We start from the raw sequence: 19128 nt of genomic DNA on the forward strand, positions 1-19128 counted from the left end.
TTAAAAAAAAGAGCTTCTATTTCTGTACCAGTCACTATAAAACAACTGAGACTGTGTAAATCATTTGAGGTCATTCCTCGTGGTCGCCGCGAACTTGCAGTCCGCGTAGAAGCGTCTAGTCCGAAAATTAAAATAAGGCTCCACACATTCTTAACATCGACTCAAGATTGAGGCGTTATTGGACATGGAGATGAATCTGGCTGAGCCGGGGAACCTACCCCAGTCATCCAACTAGTGACCCATTCCCATAAGTGACTAAAGTAGCTGGTTCTTTGTCCGAAAAGGACGTAAACTAGCTGCCGGCGACAGAATTCCATACCGCTTACAAAAGTGTCTTTTTTTTAAATCAACGTAATGACAAGGCGACGAGCTGGACAGCCGGGGTTCGATTCTCGGCAGCGGCTACTTTTTTCCTCCTCGCCACCTCATCCAGACAGGTTTTGGGGTCCACGCAAATTCACATTCAATGGGTTCTGGTCTTCTTTCTCCGGAGTTAAAGTGACCGGAGCATGAAACTCACCACTCACCTTTTTGCCGAAGTAAAGACTTATTGGATCTATACTTCACTTCTCCACGCCTATTAATTACGTGGCGTTGCGATAAAGCAACTTCGCAAGAATTCCAAATATTATTTTAGAAGACGCCCTTCCTGCCACCCATGGTAACGCGTGTGGTTATCACTGCTCTGTTTGATCTTTTATATCAGTTTCAAATTCTTCTACCATCTGGTGTCGAAAATCCGTTACAAAAATATTCGTTTGTTTCTATTGTATGCCGTTCGCAGGACGCAAACGGAAACACTGTATTTGTGTTACCAGCAACATTTTCGTATCGCACAAAAATAATATTTTATCTAAAGTATGATTTATTTAAATACAGAGGAAAACATTGTGTCTCCTTGCAGTGTAGCATCATTACAGTGGGCGCAGAATAACTTCGAGCTTCAGCTGCGTCACTGAAAGAGTGGAAAAGGGGCAGTGGGGAGGTCAAGACGGAAAGTGATCGGTCTGGGCATGTATGGTGCAACTGTAAAAGATTTCCCCCTTTTAATTTCGACTTTTTGGAATTTTGTTGCACTGATTCTTATGTTCATTTGTTGGAAGAAGCATTGTCAAAAATAAAGCCAAGTAGTCGAAAAGTTTTTATAAAATAAGTACAGAGGGGAGTCATTTCATATTTTTCTACGTGTTTGCTCCAAGTTTCGTGATTTTATCGGAATAAATTACGGTACTTGTGGGTTATCGGGACACATCGCTTTAAAAATAGGTTAGGTTAGGTTAATGTGTGTGGATAAATGACATATACTTGAAAGTTATTATATTTTATTTGTACATTGCAAACATTGATCAGTTTGAAATACGAAATAAATTCCCTCTGGATTTACGCTGCTCTCTCAACATTCAGCTTCCGGTTGGCAATTAATCGAACATGAAAGAAAGAAAGAAACATTTAAAACGTACGAGGTGCGATCGGAAAGTTTCCAGACTGTGTCAATAGAGGGCGAACCGGATGTAGTACGAGCTTCTGCCGCTAGGGGGTGCGGCCTACATTCATAGTGAATCAGTGTGCCAGCCGGCATCATCGAATTAGCATTTCTTTCTTAGTTACGGGCGTTTTGGTAGTGCATTACACCGACCCTCCTGCGATTTCGGAATGACGGATTTTCATGAAGAAATCAAATTTTGCCAAAGACTCGCCAAAACGGCTACGGAAACCTATGAAATGCTAAAGCAAGCATTTGGGGAGTCCGCAATGGATCGTGCACAAACTTTTGTGTGGCATTCACGTTTTAAAAATGGCCGAACCTCTGTCGATGATGACGAGCGTTCTGGACGACCATCTTCGAGCACAACGCCCGAAAATGTTACGAAGATTCGGCAGGCCATTCACGAAGATCGACGTCGTACCATCAACGACTTGTGCGACATTGTTGGGATAGGCTATGGGACCTGTCAGCTGATTCTAAAGGAAGAACTCCACATGCGACGCATCATGACAACGCGCCAGCGCACACCGCCCTCAAAGTTCGGCAGTTTTTGGCCTCAAACACCATGGCCGTCATCCCGCACCCTCCTTACCTCCGTGTGACTTCTTCCTCTTCCCAAAGATGAAAATTCAGCTAAAGGGAAGGATATTTGAGACGATAGAAGAGATTCAGGCAGAATCGCAGATGGTGCTTGACAGGCTGACAAAGAAAGATTTCCAGGGATGCTTCCAGGCTTGGCAGCGGCGCTGGGATTGTTGTGTTCACTCCCAGGGGAACTACTTCGAGGGTGATGGATGAATTTAATACCTGAGATAAGTGTACGGGTTTTTATAGGCGCAGTCTTTAAACTTTCCGATCGCACCTCGTATGTTCATGGATTTTGGTGAGAATTGGGGAAAGCAGAGAAAGTAGATTGCATTTCCCTCACTTATTTTGTTACTTGAGAGGACAAATGAGTAGCAGTCAATGAATAAATCGTATGCTGAAGAGATTTGCGTATGCTTGAACATTACTTGCAATCTGATTCTACGCTTAGGCATGCGCACTGATTACACCGTTCTAGCCTTGTTAAATGTTCTACTGAAATACACGAAACACGTTGGAGAAACTGCTTGAAATAGCGTGTCACCTTGAGAGACATTCTATAAGAAATCGATACTGACAGCTGGCCTAGAGAAATATTAGCAAGACCTTGCGTTGTTACAACCGCAACATTTGTTGTGCAGTCGCGTTTCCAGGTGTTTATTTTAGATTTATTCCCCCATGCGAGTATCTGTTTATTCAAAGTTAACAGAGATGGCATTATTCCGGTTACATAAAAGACTGCTTTATGCTAGAAATGATAACAGACAGTGACAACATCTTATTTATAGTCATATGTTGACCAAAGCATTACGGTGTGCACAATAAGAGACAACCTGCGTCTATTTTATTTCTCTGAAAAATTAAGCAGGTTTGCAGATGTAAAATTAAGTAAACGTTTATGGAAAAGACTTAAAAATATACACATGTATCTGATAGGTTATATAAACTTCTAATTTGAATATTTAAATATAAAATTTATTTTACTTTAAATAGGCCAGTTACATACAAATATTGCAGTTATATAATTTTTTTTTTAAATATCTTAAGATTTGTAGATTTTGGGTCTATTTAACTATATAATTGCATAGGCAGCTGGAGGAGCTTTCGTGTTAACCATGTTAGCCCGGCTAACACTTTGAAAAATGAAAAGTGAAAAGTCTTCTGTCTTACTTTCATGGCTCAGTGGTACTTCGTACTCTCAGACGTATCATAACCGAACAGATAAAATACATCGTTAGCCGGCTCCATCTGTGATCGGTGCAATACAGGGTTATTCATAATTCCCTGACACATTACAAAAAATCGGCAGACATGAATGGTCCAAAGGATGCGACTTTTTGTAATGTGTCAGGGAATTATGAATAACCCTGTACATCTGCAAGAGGTCCACCTCGGTGTTATCCTGTCTTATCATGTGTTCAATGAATGCTATGTGACATTTTAATATCACACTTTTTTAATCTTCAGACTCTCCGGTTCTGTCACTTTTAAATAGCTCCAAGATTTCAACTATGAAGTTGGAGGCAGTATGTTCCTGCGAAGCATTGGTACTCACAAGTCCACGTGCCGTCAAAACCCAGAATACGATAAAAAAATGTAAATAACTCATCTCCCCCCCCTCAAGTGGACATAGTCGCCCCATCCCTTCAGAGCACACTGATATTTACTGTACCATGTTAAGATTCAATTTAAACATTCTTAAAAGTTCAGTAATCCACCGAAATCCCCACTAATGTAGAGCATCTTCTCAACTCTTCACCTCTAGCAACATCCTATCTCGAATTCTGTTTCTTCGCTGTACGTTTCTGAGTGAATTTGATAAACAACATGTGCAGAACACGCCAGGCATCTGTAACAAATTTATTAAATAATAAATTAATAAATTTATATTTATATTATAGTTCCGTACAGTGCTTAGATCGATTTGAAGTTGCTGTAAATCTTCTGTTCTGGACATGGCCAATTCAAATATCAGCCAAATTATTATATCTTTTCGTCACTCTTTACGTAATTAAAGGTAGTTTTTGAATAAGAGACCACATCCTTCTTCCAATCCTTTACTTTACCACTTGTAATTTTTCCCATTTTATCGATGCAGTTGAATAAGCTTTAATGAATTATTTAAGAATCGACCAGTTCGCAGTCTACGAGTTTAACCACCAGGCACACGTAAACAACATTTGAGCACCGTCAATACAAAATTGACCTCTTTTGATAGATACTTTTCACCAATAAATTGCTTTAGATTATATTACGGAATACACTGTTCTTTTTAATACATTGCACGTTTTTGTGTAATGTATTTAAATTATGAATTTTGGTTAAGATCCATTTCTGTTTCAAGACATTTGGATGGAAGGAGGTAAGGACACCAAAGAGATAAGGGAAAGGGAGACAGAGGATGAGGGATTAAAATGTAATTCCCCGTTGGATTTCAACGGGAGTCCTGCACGGTTTTAACACATTTGAAGCGACAGAGATTATCTGGAGTTCTCTGTCAGCTAGGCCAGGACGCGCCGAAGAACTGTTTATTATGTAAACACAAATGATTCGAAAGTAATTAAGACGGGAAACTCAGAGACACAGGCACGAACACAAAAGATTGTGATAAGACTGATGTATCGTTAGATGAAACAAACAGCTCGGTTACTAAACGACTGATTGAGTTCCGGAGCTCTAGGGTTTGACGATTCCTGGCCTTTTCTCCTTTTGCGTAACTTCAAGGAATGATGATGTTGAAAGTAAAGCTGTCCCACTACACGCCATGTAGGCGCTTGAGGGGAGAGGTAGTATAGCTCATACTCTTTCTTAACCTCGGCACTAGATGGAGATGAGTCGTCAGCCTCACGCCCCGGCCACGCCCCGGGAAAGGACCCCGGTGACCATTGGATAGGGCGCTAGAGGAAAAATCCTCTGCCCCCGTCGGGAATTTATTCTTTTCATTGACACTTTTAAACTAATGATAAGGATATTGTAGACGATTAATTGTGAATATGGAGGCGACCATGGTATACTTTTAGACATTGCCCGTAATTTGCGTGGAGAGAATGAATAAAATCACGAGAACTTCACGAGTGATAGGAAGTCTCAGCCTTGGCAATTGAAACTGGGACTTTCAGAATACGAAGAAGGTGGTGCTTGGACACAGGGTGTAATTTACGTTATATATTTACTGAAAGATGTTAAATTGAATGTTAGGAAATATTCTGGGAAGGAGTGGACTGCTTTCATCTAGATTAGGATAAGAACCAGTGCGGTGGCGGTCTTCTTGTGATCTTTCGAATTCCTTAGAAGGCGGAAGATTTCAAGAAAGGATTTCCTTCGTGGAATTAGTTAGTTACAATGTATTTACCTGCATGACGGCTGCCGCAATGGATAGCAGAGACACCCAAAGGAGTCTCTTCTGAAAGTCGCGGGTTAAGGACACAAGGCATCCTTGCTGTTTCATCACATGACATGAGCCCTCGCGTTGTGTCTCGGAGAGACAGCACGACCAATCCACCACCCCGAAGCGACGGTAATCATTAGGCCCATCAATGCCGCAACACTCCAGCTGCAACAATCACACAACGGTCATCGACACCTCGACAAGAAATATCGCAAGGCAGGATATGAAATGTGTTGTGAAACTTTGCGATTTGATCGCGAAACATCGTCGAAGTTTAGGGCAAACTCAACGAACATATCGTAATATAAATTGCTTGAGATGCTGATTTGAATGAGATTTTTACGTTTCATCGTTCAGGCGTAACAAAACAATAAACTTTGTAGATACATTTTGGGACAACCTGTACATTTGTACTGACTCTATGCGAAATATAGTTAACAATATTTTATTATTTGAATTGTTACCGCCTTTTGTAAGGACTTCCATTCGTCAGCGACAGCTTTATCCTTTGCGTAGGAAGAAAATGATTCCTCCATGGCTTTGGTCATTTCGTCTTCGAAGTTGGCCCGAGACGTCAAACCCCATATAGCACTTCCAAATTCAATCATGATCACAGTAATCAGAAGAAATGAAAACTGGGAACAAAAGGAGAAATTAATCTCAGACCGCTTTGTTAAAATTCAGCCATGAAAATATCGTATAATATCACATAAATATGGAAACAAACGAAACTTGTCACACAGAGGAATAATTATTTTGAAGCAGTAACTGCAATTAGATTACTCGCAATAAAATAGAAGTAGGAGAAAAATTAAAACAGGTTACATGAAGAAGGGTGAGTTACCATCGACATGTGTAAATGAAACTAGCATAACTGTTATAAACACAACAGAAATGACGTATGTAAATATCTGGACGTATTTAGCATAAACATTGTCTCCCTTGAGCGCACGTTCTCAACAAGGGAAATGATCTAGATAGGTTGTCTGTCTTTTTATATTTTTTAAAGTTTTATAATTATATTAGTGTTCCCTAGGTGGATTATTTGTTTTTATTTGTATTTCTTCATTTATTTTGCTTTGTGTTAATATTGTTTCTATTTTGGGTTTGCCTGTACTTGGAAGTTACATTTAATACTGTACATGTATAAGTTTAGTTAATCTGTTTGTGTACTATTTTTCATTATTATTTCATTATTATTGTATGTATTATCAGTGTTTGCCTGTTATTGACTTCTTACTGTTGGCAAACACGTAAATAAATTAATTAAAATGTACATGGGCCTCACTTAATGGTACCTGAACCTTGTCGTGGTGGTGGGGCTTGAGTACCTCAGTGACCCCAAGAGCTATGCTGGCGGTAGAATAGAGAGTGTTGAAGAAACAGCAAAGGTCACACTCGGGACAGTACAATTTACAAACATACTGAAAGATAGGCCACGGCCATATGTCGAAGGAAATATCGGAGAATATCACGCCGGATTTAGGAGAGGCAGGTCTACCATTGATCAAATATATACTGTTAAACAAATACTAGAAAAATGTTGGGAAGGTAACATAAATATTTGTAGACTTCCAACAAGCATAAGATTCCATAGACAGAACTAGAATCAGCCTTGCACCAATTCAAGATGCCTTGAAAACTAATAAGACTTACGAATATGACGATGGAAGACACTAAAGTACGTGTGAAGATACAAAATCAAGGCCTCAAGCAAGGAGACGGTTTAGCACCAATTCTTTTTAATCTTGCCCATGAGCATGTCATTAGAAAACTAGCAGTAGACACCAAACGCACTTTGGAATATAAAATGGTGCAAATAGTGGGGTATGCGGATGACGTAAATATTTTGGGAAGATCAGTCAAAGAAGTAGTTGAAGTGCCAGGCGAGAGAGGGAAAGAAAACAAAAGGTTTAATTCAAACGAGAAGGAGATCATTAGACCATCTTATAAAGATCAAGGAACATGAAATAGAAATGGCGCAAAGATTCACATACCTGGGAGTACGCGTAACAAATAAGAATGTGGAGATGGTAGAAATACAAAGCAGAATTCAAGCGGCTAATAAAGCATATTTCTCGATATTACCACTGATAAAATTCCATGGAATAAATAAGAAAGTAAAAATCACTTTATATAAAACTCTCATCCGTAGCGTAATATCGTACGGGAGTGAAACATGGGCACTCAACCAGAATGCAGCAGATAAAGTCGATCTGCTTGAACGGAAAATCCCGAGGAACATTTTCGGCCCGACACAAGAAGCAGATGAATGGAAGATAAAAACTAATCGGGAAATCTATAAATTATATAAAGACATGCCATTGTCATAATTTATAAAAATTAAGAGACTACACCTGATTCGGATGGACGACATCCGAATTCCAAAGATGGTGTTGGAGGAAAAAGACCAGTTGGAAGACCCAGGAACAGATGGGAGGATGCAAAAACAGCTCTTTTTTCTCGGTTAAAATAATTCCTTTCTCTATAAAACAATGAAAGAACTCGATGTTGGGATTGTAACGACATTATCGAACTGTGTCGTATATGTGACTTCAAATGGTACAATGACTGGAAATGAAATGGCAAGTATCTGAAAGGCAACGGTTATGGCCCAGTTTGTCTGCAATTTGCTTGAAGGGACTACGGCAAACCATGAATAACTCGTTGAGGACAATCGGTCTCCGGGCCGATATTCGAACCCGTGACTTCCCAGTGTTGTTGCATTGCCATCCTGCTGTTGGTCGAATAGGGAATTGGGTAAATACTTCACGAGGAGTGGTTTTTTATTATATTAGTTCACGTACCATGTATAGGTGGCAGGTGTTCCCTGCCATGGTTCCACGCCAGCCCAGTGCTGCCACAAGACAAGCTCCCAACCCTGTTAAAGCGATCAGCAGTACTGGGACAGAGACATTACTGGGTACGAAGTCGTTGTGTGAGTAGAAGTGCACTAAGTTGGCAACACTGATGATCATCACCGCCACTCCTGACACCTGTTAATTAAATTGTTTCAAATAGTAATTGCTTCTCTCTCTCTCTCCCCCCCCCCCCCTCTTCCCAGTGGCGCTACAGCCCAAATCAAGCCTTGGCCTCCTCGATTTTGCGACTCCAATCATCCCGGTTCCCGGAGGCTTCCGTTGTTCCGATCCGAATGCCGAGGCATAATTCGAGGTTTCGTAACAATGTAGTGTTTTCCAGGGCGGATTTGCTGTACTAACCGGAGAGAATTTTGAATTCGTTTCTCCAAAGACACAAGAACAACGTGAAATTTCTAGTAGCGTGTTTGCCAAGCAAGCACTTTGTATATATATATTTTGTTTGTGAACATTTTTCATGAAATCATTGACCAAAATATTACGGCTCTCTGAGTGCCCACCTTTCCTCATCACGAAAAACGCACACGTACAAAGTAATCTTCAAGCAAAACTTTCAAACGTATAAAAATACAGGCTCATGCAAAACCCTTACAGTTGTGTTTACAGTTTTTACAAAGTTACCACAGCAGTGTAAAGATTCACATTGTTAACTTATTATTTGACGTCTTCTACTAGAGACCACTGTGCAATACAACATACAAACCAGCATACAAAACTCTCACATTCATTTTAAGTCTTCATTTGTTTACTGCTAATGTTGCTTACACGACACTTTTCTTAAACTCTTATAGCAAACTCAAGCCGCATTATAGATTCATACACGAAGCAATTTACTCTTAAGTGGAAGTAAAACTTAAACCGTTACTTACCGCGAATACGACAATAAATGTAAAGACAACGAACTTCAAACAACGTGTCGAACACGCCATTTTATTTTGCGCGAGTAACAGTCATAGACTATCCAGTGAAGTGACAAGAAAAGACATGATAAAACATTTCAAGACAACATGGTGAACCATAAGTCAATTAACGGTAACCATTTTATAGGTCTCTTGCTTTCCTGTCCTACTAATCGATATTCTTTAGATATGATCGCATCATTCTGCCGTTTCTTGAATTCGTGTCACTCCTTTGTTTTAAACTTAATGTTCTCATTGTAATAGTTCCGAAAGTTGACGTAAGTTACGCATTTTTTTGGTCATCCTTTAAATTCTTTGTGAAACAGATTTCTCACAACCATGTCTTATCTTTCAGTGAGATAACACAAAATCACATTGCACAAACGCGGTTGTCTATACGTTTCGCTTTATGTGGTTGTGAAACCTGGTCTCCCATCCCAAAGTTTTATTATAGGACTGGGTGCTGAGGAGAAGATACAGTCCTAATAGAGAAAACTGCAATAAGAAGAATGAGTTATAGGATATGTAGCATGCAATTGGAAATAGGTCAAAATCTTGGTCGGAAGACCTTAAAAGAAAATATAGGCTACTTCTGCCATAAGGTGTACTAAAGGTATGGATACATACATTATAGCACTTTAATGCCGATTGATCTATCAAGGTCGGTGTTCTGGCTGAGCTATCGAAGGCGAAACATATTTAGAATAGTAAGGAGAATTGAATAAGAGGGCAGGAGTATACTTACGTAGCTCATACCGTTGAACAAAAACCAGTACGAGCTCGTAACGTACCGATTACCAAGTCCAAACTTTGTAATATTCAAACAAAAGTAAGTTGTAAAATCAAAAGAGAATATTTATGATGCATAACTTCCTTGCATGAACTGATGGGTATGTGAACTTCTTTATAAAAGAATGAAGTATATTATATTATACTGGCCTCGGTAGCGCAGTAGGCAGCGCGTAAGTCTCATAATCTTAAGGTCGTGAGTTCGATCCTCACCCGGGGCACTTTTTTTTTTATTAGTAGTACTTTAGGTGAAGTTTTGTTTTTTTCTAAAGGAACTTGGCAGAAACTTTTTTCTGATGGGTACTTGTTAAGATAGTTCATATACATTAATTTTAGAAAGCTTGATAAGTTCCTCTGCGGTATCATGGACCAAATTCGTAAAACTGAGATTTAAGGTTTTTATACATTGGTGAGTATCAAGATGACTGTCTATTGGGATACTGTATAATGTAGTCTGGTGTACACTGACATATTGTAGATGCTTACTGGGTTCATCGCCAGCTCATCACCCTGATGGTAGAGACAGTTTGAAACACTTCCACGTCTGTCAGTTTCTGCCAGGCTACATGGCACAATATCCCAGAAGACAATCGTCATAAGATGTGTAAAGTTTGCTATTCTGAGTTATGGTTCGCCCCGAAAGGCGGAAGGGGGTGTTGAGTTGTGTGTGTGTGTGTGTGTGTGTGTGTGTGTGTGTGTGTAGTTAACGTTGTTACCGATTGAACTCACGGCATTGGCTGATAAACTGTTAAACCGGGATACCTTTCTTCGTAGTTTTTATAATTGCTGATAGATGGTATCACAATTCGTGATTGTCTGCATCATTTGTTCAGCAAAATTGTACTATTGGGTTTGCCGATTTGTGTGTTAGTTGTATCTGTTGTCATGCAGATGGTGCTATCGGGATTACGTTGTGTTAAGTATGTCTCCATCCAGAATCGTTCGGAATGCTGTTATACTTTGTTTCCTGAATATATGCTTGTCATATGAACAGTGTGAGTATGTAGTTCATAGAGAATTACTTGTTCGTAATTAGAAAATATGCTACCGAAGAGTGAAGACTTCATTGGATATAAATGTTTTAAGATGTGTTTGGAGTTGCACATAGTAGATAAAATGTTAAGCACTGGGGAATATAATTTTCTGTGTTAAGTAAGAAATTTCTGTTTGTTTTCAGATGCTCTGTCTAGTGACAAAATCTGTTCCCTAGTTGGCAGAAAGCGAAAAATTAAATTAAAACAAGAAGCGGAATCGGCTGTTGTAATAAAGGAGACTAGATCCTTTGATGATTGGGCAGGTGTCGTTGAATACAGATGTCAGTTTGAAATTAAAAGTGAAAATGAAGATGGTGTGATTGCTGTGATACAGAATCTGTCACTTAGATATGATGAGTCTGGTTGTGTAGATTACATTCAGGTAAATAAACATCTCTAAGAATTGTTGATTTCAGAATGGCAACATGTTTAGGACTACCTTTCTGGTTTTATTTGTATTCATGAAGTGTCACTGCAAAGGAAAATGGTGAGTTTTATGATGAAGCTTAATAGTTTGCTTTTGATTATGGTTTTCTGGGCTGTGAAACAGTGTGTTTCTCCAAAATGTTGATATCTACCAGTGAGTCTACACAGTGCCAAAACCCAGAAGATCATCATTACAATAAATGTGTTTAATTTTGAATGAAAACTTGTCTCTTAGCTAGGAATCAAACCAAGCTTTGACATCAAGGATAACATATATATGACATCACTGTATTATTTTATAGTTTAAACGGAGAGATGGATCAAGAAGCAGAAAGTTCTGTGGTCAGATCAATTCTTTCAAGCAGATGCAAGAGGATGGAGAAGTGCTGGATGGTAATGTGGGAGCAGTTCTTGATCCAGGTGGAGAACTGGACACTACCATATATGTTGCCAGCATAAAGTTGAATTCCAATGAAAAGCTGGATCTTGAGATAGTTTACACATCTTATAAAGGTACTTTTCAAATACAAGTGTGCAATATGTATGTGGATGTGGGATTATTGCATATCAGAATTGATTACAAAGTATTTTTGTGATGATGTTAAAGTAGTGAGATGAGAAATATGTACAGAATTTGGTTTCAGGCCTGCAGGGAAATGACCACTCTGAAGCATAGATAGGAGGATAATATTAAAATGCATTTTATGGAAATAGGGTGGGAGGTGTGGACTGGATTTGTGTGTTTCAGGGTATGGACTGGTGGCAGGCTGTTTTCAATGTGGTAATGAGCCACTGGGTTTCATGAAAGGTAGGAATTTTTTTGAGTAGGTGAGTGACTATCAATTCAAAAAAAATTGTACTCCAAATTGTAATCTATACAGACATTCCCAAAGTTGTGACATTTGGTTGTTCATAAGTTTGACAAAATGGTCATAAACATAAATATATGAACTGTTATAAGAACTTTAATCAGGTATACTGTACGCGAGAATCCCTGTGACGTATGTCTCCTAGCAGACTGAAAAATGTTATGCTTATTCTTATTTTGTATTAATTTTGTTGGCTATTGTGTATAACACTGGAAGTTGTAAAATAATCAGAAATGGCAAAATAAATAAATGAATAATGATACTATTGATAGTGGAAAGCAACAAAGATGTGTGAGAAATATATTTGTACTACATTCTCCACTCAGGAATATAGGGGTTACACAGTGCAAAACATCACTTAACATCACTTGCCTACCAGACTGCCTGTGCCACAAGTATTTACGTGTCTCTTGCGTATAGTAGTCACAAGAAGTTACTATTCTTACATTTTGCAGTGGATTGCTGGAAACTGAATTCAGGAAGTGTAAAAACAAATTTTAAGAGATTTCAGTGGTTTAAAGAGACATGAAGTTCTTTTCTCTGTAGATTAAAGTTTTATGTATTTTGAGTTGTAAACTGCATTTATTTTCAGCATGTTCGGGAAGTTATAACATTTACGAGAGTTGTGGTCCAGATGCAAAAGAAGTATGTATTTGGAGAGGGCTTTTCAATGACAATTATGTTAACTGCCCCGTGAAATGTTTTGATGAAGGCAGTTGCTTTAAATCTCCAGGTATGTGGTTAGAATTAGTTATGATTATGTTATTAGTTACGGTCATTTAAACAGTAATATGACCTCAGTATTCATTAGATAAGAGACTGGGTGGGCCCAGGCTAATGTGTGTGTGTATACACGTATGTACATACTGAACATGCTTTGATGGTTAATACTGCTTTACTTAATTCCTGCAGGTAAGCAGCAACACTTTGGTTCTTTAAGTTTTCATGTTTCAACTTCAGGTTACAAAGTTTCAAAAGATTTGGACAGAATTTATTCCATATTTTAGAAAAGGTTCTTACAGGTTTGTCTTTTAAAAATGTCGGAAAGGGTGATATTTTTGTTAGGTCATAGATTTTCTAGCACTCAGTGCCCACACTCACTGCTGTATTTTACCATTGGATTAATAGTATTTCATACAATTTAAATTGTGTGCTGTGGGATATTTTACAAAAGATTCTGATCTACCTGTATTCCATTTGTATGTGTACATGCTTGCCTTTTATTTTGTTAATATTATTACTTATTAATATTTCCATTATTACTGCTACTGCTGCTGTGATTATTTTTGCTATTAATCATTATACCATTTTGCTAATTTTCCATGAGAGACAAAATCAAAATCTCTAACAGTCTCATAATTTAATTTTGGGCCGTAAAATTTTCAGATTAGGAAATGAATACATACATAGCATAACAATTCTGGTGCTTGCTCTGTTGTTCCCTATACACATTTTACCCACAAATTCTAACCTAGTAACACTTACAAATAGCATAAGGTTAGCAGGACGAATGAGTGAGGTCCTCCAATATAAGATTTGATCAAAATTAGTCCATTGGTTCTCAAGTTATAACATGGCACAACATGAAAGTCCCTTTTGTAAATGGGAAATTTATTGTACTACATAATGAATCACTACAAAATTTTATGTTTTAGGTGGCACAAGAATGTCAGATGTTGGCTCAAAAGTGACAATAGGAGCTATAACATCAGTATTGTTGGCATTCTTATTATTCCTTATCTGCCTGTGGCTCTTGAGACGCAGCAAGAAACTTTGTTGGTCAAGTGCCTGCAGCAGTGGATCTCATCCAACACCTCCAGCCTCTGTGGCTGAGATGCACCCACATTTACAGGTTGAAGAGATGAGGACTTATCCTACACCATCTGCACCAACAGAATCTCAGGAAAGTGCTTCAGTTACTATTGCTCAAGATAAAGACTTGCCCCCAACTTATGAATCTCTATTTCCAGGGAAATGAGTGACAGTGTTAACTATAGTTCACTGTTCAACTTCAAATACCAACCTTTTATATGACATGATTTATACATTTTGTAATTAACACAAAGTATAAAGTCAGAAATGTAGACCTGACTCAAGTGTATTATATATAAGCAGTGGTCCTATTGTGTATTTGTCAATATGAAGAGAAATGACAGGTTTTATTACAATCTGCCTTATTAAGGAATGTGTCAGAAAGAGCATTGGGATCGGTGTAAATATATGGCAGTGTTACAAAACCGAAAGTTGTGGTTGCTGTAAAATAACAACAGACAGTCAGAAAAAGTTGAAAAGATTTTGTGTGAGGAGTAGTAGAATCTGCAAATATTTCAGGAATTTTGAAGTGAGAGATAAGAATGGAAGAATCTTTACAAACATTGAATATGTGAATATATTTGCAATTCTAGGCCTAATTTAATAGAATATTTAATACATTGCCCTCCTAACTCTGTGGCCTGCAAGATTATAAAGGCTTGCAGTCTGGAAAAGATTTGGAACCTCTGGTACAGATATGATCAGTTATATAATAGAATATCATTATCTGGTGCTAGAATGTGAAAAATAAGTGGTAAAACGTACAGAATGATGGCAAGAAACATGAATATTATACACACAGGTTATCTTGAAAGCCAAAGAAGGGATGAGTGGGGAGGAGGGTCAAAATGGAAAGTTTCTGTATGAGTCTGGTTGGAAACATTTGCTCTGCTTCAGTCTTTTTGACTACTTGTTTGTAGTATTGGGTGCAGTGACACACTTCAACAATGGCTAACACCAGCACAAACAGGTTTAACAAAGTAATTCACAGTACGGAGAGGGAGATCATTAATAATAACCATTGTTTTCTGAAGTCAGTAGAATGCCTGCTTTGAGACCTTAATGTAACCAGACAGATTGAGTGGCAAGATGGAAGGCAACTCTCGAGGTAACTTGCATGTATAGTATGTGCGTGTTGTAGAATGGTACAAGGGTTGCCTTAACTGTAGTTCCTATCGATATGTCTCGGTCTTTGTTGTTTATTGAATAAAAACATTATTTTAAATCAAAAGTATGTATGAATATTACTAAAGAATTTTAATTCAGGAAATGTTTAATTTTCAGCAGTCAGTTGTTAAATGACTCCATTATGTGTATGTTGTGCCACAAATAATTAAATGTGCTTCCACATTTGAGGAATATATATTGGGAATTAAGGTACCAAGGTTTAAATACATGATTAATCCATTGAAATTAGGTTTTCATACATGAAAATTCAATTGCTTATATTTTGTTATTTGCTAAAATATATTGACTTGGTATTTCTTTACCCTACTTTTTTACATTTTAGTACATATATAAGGCTTTCTGAGCCGGGATAGCTCAGTCATTATAGTGACTAGCTACGGGCTGGATGATTGGGGTTTGATCCCCAGGGGCAGAGGATTTTTCCTCTAGTCTCTGTGTCCAGACTGGCTCTGGGGCCCACCCAGCCTCCCTTCCAATGGGTACCGGGATAAAGTGCGACCAGGGCATGATGCTGACCACTCACCCCCGTCTAGTGCCGAGGTCAAAGAAAGAGTAGTAGCTATATCTCCATACCCGCCAAACGATCTACATGGCATGTAGTGGGACGGTTTTACTTTACTTTTACTTTATATAATGCTTTCTTGTTTAATCTGATTTTTTAAACAACATGCTTCCACTCTTAGCATGGCAACCAGCAATTAATATGTCACTTTGATGACTAGTACAAAGATTTCTGTGAGAAACAGCAATTTGTATGCCCTGATTAAATTGCCCCTTACACCCTAATGTTCATAACAGTTAACATACAGTCTGTTCCATACCAGACAAAGAAACACTGTTTATGATACTCATTTTTTGTATGATGTTTATTTTAAACTCTTCAGTAGTTAATTAAATTAAATCCATGGCGTAACAGCTCCAGAGAGCCAAAGCTGACTACCTGACTGCTGGCCTCACGTTCACATGCCTAAGCAGAGGTGAATGACCATCCAACCAGATATAGGGTGACATGTGGTCAGCACGAAGAACCCCCAGCCATTACTAGCTTTCCTGACCGGATTACGCTACTCATTGTAGCTCCCCAATTTCCTCACGATGCTGGGTTGGCACCGGTCCCATACACTGGTCGAAAGCTGATGAGAAAATTTCTTCTCCCCCGAGACTTGAACCAGCGCGCTTTCCATATCACCGGTCCGAAGCATGATGCCTCAGACCGCGCGGCTACGGTGCAGGACACTCTTCAGTAGTTAGTGTATGAAATAAAGCTGAAGTTGTAACTGTACTCATTTGCTTGTATTGTAAATTTTATTTTTTATATCTTTTTTCCACTCTGTGTAATTGGATTATAAATCTGTTTTGTAAACATGGTATAGTGATGTAGTTTTTATAAAGTGAATTAAGATGCATTTTACTGTGGTCTTATAAAAAACTATATTATATTTGTGAAATAGTATCATATCTTAACACACAACAACAGAAGTAAGATTTCATTTACAGGACATGACATTGCATTAACAGTCTAAACCTGTCTTTTCAAACTATATAACCCTGGAGAGTGTTTACCAAAAGTAAAATGGGTTTAATGACAGCCACAATATTTAATGATACTTATAATCAATTACTTTATATAGCTTCAAATTATAGGATGGTTATTGAATAATGAATTGGAATGAAAAGGGGAAGGAAGCAGTGAAACCTAATTGAAGATACTATCCCAGAATTTTCCAGGAAGGGGTTAGGAAAACCACAGCATTAATGTTATTACACACAGTTTCAGAATTTCTATCATAGTTGGACCAGTAATATTTGAAAATTAATGCTTCAGCCATCTAGCTTTGCTTATAAAATGAAATACATCAGATACATGATTCCAATAAGAAATTAGATGGTGCTGTGGTAAGACTTGTGAATGGAGAGGCTTAGTTGATAGATGAGTGGTAATGCCTTACAAAAATTAATAAGATTTGAATGTGTTGTGACAGCTTATTCAGTTCACCCTTGTTACCTCATTATAAGTTAATACAACATCCTTTAGTAATACATATGCATTTCTATTGTTTGAAATTTTATATCATGTATGGTTCATGTTCACTTTGTGTTAATATTGTGGATTGGGACTTTGAACAAATACTGGCATATCAGTGATGTATCTGTGATTTTAATATCTTCTATTATGTAATTATATCTTATTTTCAATACAGATTTTAAATTTTATATATACAGAAGTTATAGTTTTGTATGTTTCATATAATATATCAAGTGATAATGTTTCATTAAATGTATAGTTATGTTCTATTATCACTATTGTAAATCAAGGACATATGATTGCTAGACCTTGTGTAATCTACAGATTTATGATTAAGTATGTAAACTGTGAATGTTTTAAACTTGTTTCTACAACTTTACAAGTGATAGTATTTTATTGTATTTTTTACATTATGATGAATTCTTACAGTTTTCTATTTAGATCATATTTATACAGTGTAAAAACCAGGATAGCTCCATCAGTATACTGATTAGGCCACTCAGTGGACAACTAGGGTTTGATTCCTGGCAGGGCCAGACTTTTTACTTAGCCATAACATCGAGACCAGATATGAGGCGCGCCCAAACTCTGTACACCTCCAAAACAGATACTGTCCTTTAAAGGCTCAGTGTGTCTTTTAAAACAAAGTAGTGGTGTTCTTAATTGGCCCACTGTAGACTTCAAGACACAGCACATATTGCATCATGTAACATGGTTTTGTGATTGTCATATAAGGTTCTAATGCATGAAAACAATATCAGTGTACTCTAGAAGGATGACCATATAACCTAAATAAAATTTTCTTTTATAAATATGTTTTCATTGCCTCTATTAACAACTAAGATTTGTAAGTGGGAATTACCTTCTTATTTTTGGCTGTGATCTTTAATTTTCAAACATTGATTAGAAGGCTGAAAAGTGTTTAAGTAATTTGATCTGAAAAAAGCAAAAATAAATTACTGATTTTACACTGATAAATAATCCTGACACATTTCAATATATGTTTTTATTTATTCTTAGGTCTATTATAACATTATATTTAGCCGGTCACAGTGGCTGTGTGGTCTGAGGCGTGGGCCTTATGATGCTTGCACACTGGGAACGTGGGTTCGAATCCCACTCAAGGCATGGAGGTTTGTCCATGTCTTTCTGCATTGAGCTGTCCTGTGTACAGGTGAGGCCTTGTGACAGGCTGATCACTCGTCCAAGGAGTCCTACCACATGTCTAAATAGATCACGCAAACCTCCAAAAAGAGAGGAAAAAAAGCGGGACAAATGCTAAAGAATAATAAGATTATAACATTATTTTTACAGTGCATTTCTTAAAAACATTTTTGTGCTTTACTGATTTAGTGGTTCATACCACCTTGCCTTTATCATTGATTTCCTCTGCTGTTATGGTCAGATTTCTGGTGTGCATTTGCATTAGTTTATCATTTACATAAATTTTGTCAATAAATAAATGGCAGGTCCCCTAAAAGGCCTACTAATTAAGTTTTCTGCACTATCTAGTAGAAATAGGGTGGGACATGAGAATATGATAAACCTTGCACCGTAAAAAGGAAGATGTTTCGAAACCACAATCAAAGCCTCGGACAGAATGGAAGAGGAGAATTGAGGAGACCATGGAGCAGAGCCATAGAAGAAGAATATATGCCTAAGGTTTTTTTCTTTTTCAGTTGGACAATGAAAGATATGTTTGCTGTAGGTACTTTCCCAGATTCCACTCAGTTAAGTGAATGCAAAA

The 19128-nt window shown here is 37.8% G+C and overlaps 2 protein-coding genes and 1 non-coding gene across 4 annotated transcripts; 2 read left to right on the forward strand and 1 right to left on the reverse strand.

Annotated features, from left to right (window-relative positions):
* Nucleotides 1-3024: 3024 nt before the first annotated feature.
* On the reverse strand, nucleotides 3025-9474 carry LOC110837231 (CD63 antigen-like). The gene is made up of 5 exons (XM_022079132.2): nucleotides 9208-9474; nucleotides 8267-8455; nucleotides 5924-6094; nucleotides 5424-5624; nucleotides 3025-3920 (listed from the first exon to the last, which is right to left on the reverse strand). The coding sequence occupies exons 1-5, from the start codon at nucleotides 9265-9267 to the stop codon at nucleotides 3819-3821; spliced, it is 723 nt and encodes a 240-aa protein (XP_021934824.2). The 5' UTR covers nucleotides 9268-9474; the 3' UTR covers nucleotides 3025-3818.
* A 700-nt stretch (nucleotides 9475-10174) lies between these two features.
* On the forward strand, nucleotides 10175-10247 carry TRNAM-CAU (transfer RNA methionine (anticodon CAU)). Its single transcript has one exon. It is a non-coding gene; the product is annotated as a tRNA-Met (tRNA).
* A 615-nt stretch (nucleotides 10248-10862) lies between these two features.
* LOC110837237 (uncharacterized) lies at nucleotides 10863-18193 on the forward strand. 2 transcript variants are annotated; one of them, XM_022079143.2, is made up of 6 exons: nucleotides 10863-11021; nucleotides 11204-11442; nucleotides 11789-11999; nucleotides 12235-12294; nucleotides 12948-13088; nucleotides 14011-18193. In XM_022079143.2, the coding sequence occupies exons 1-6, from the start codon at nucleotides 10949-10951 to the stop codon at nucleotides 14331-14333; spliced, it is 1047 nt and encodes a 348-aa protein (XP_021934835.2). In that variant the 5' UTR covers nucleotides 10863-10948; the 3' UTR covers nucleotides 14334-18193. The 2 variants fall into 2 exon arrangements, with proteins under 2 accessions (XP_021934835.2, XP_021934836.2); XM_022079144.2 differs by lacking the exon at nucleotides 12235-12294.
* The last annotated feature ends 935 nt before the right edge of the window (nucleotides 18194-19128 follow it).

Source organism: Zootermopsis nevadensis, unplaced genomic scaffold, assembly GCF_977971745.1.
Source record: "Zootermopsis nevadensis isolate Lab colony 2312 unplaced genomic scaffold, Znev_1.0 Znev_ptg000010l, whole genome shotgun sequence".
Lineage (NCBI taxonomy): Eukaryota > Metazoa > Arthropoda > Insecta > Blattodea > Termopsidae > Zootermopsis > Zootermopsis nevadensis.

Excerpts from the sequence above, each read along its gene's own strand:
- LOC110837231 (XM_022079132.2), bottom strand. The coding sequence starts at position 9,267 with ATGGCGTGTTCGACACGTTGTTTGAAGTTCGTTGTCTTTACATTTATT. Across the intron at positions 8,456-9,207 it reads CATTTATTGTCGTATTCGCG|GTGTCAGGAGTGGCGGTGAT; the intron begins GTAAGTAACGGT and ends TTTAATTAACAG. Across the intron at positions 3,921-5,423 it reads TTGCGGCAGCCGTCATGCAG|ATGCCTGGCGTGTTCTGCAC; the intron begins GTAAATACATTG and ends AATTTGTTACAG.
- LOC110837237 (XM_022079143.2), top strand. The coding sequence starts at position 10,949 with ATGTCTCCATCCAGAATCGTTCGGAATGCTGTTATACTTTGTTTCCTG. Across the intron at positions 11,443-11,788 it reads GTTGTGTAGATTACATTCAG|TTTAAACGGAGAGATGGATC; the intron begins GTAAATAAACAT and ends ATTATTTTATAG. Across the intron at positions 12,000-12,234 it reads AGTTTACACATCTTATAAAG|GGTATGGACTGGTGGCAGGC; the intron begins GTACTTTTCAAA and ends TGTGTGTTTCAG.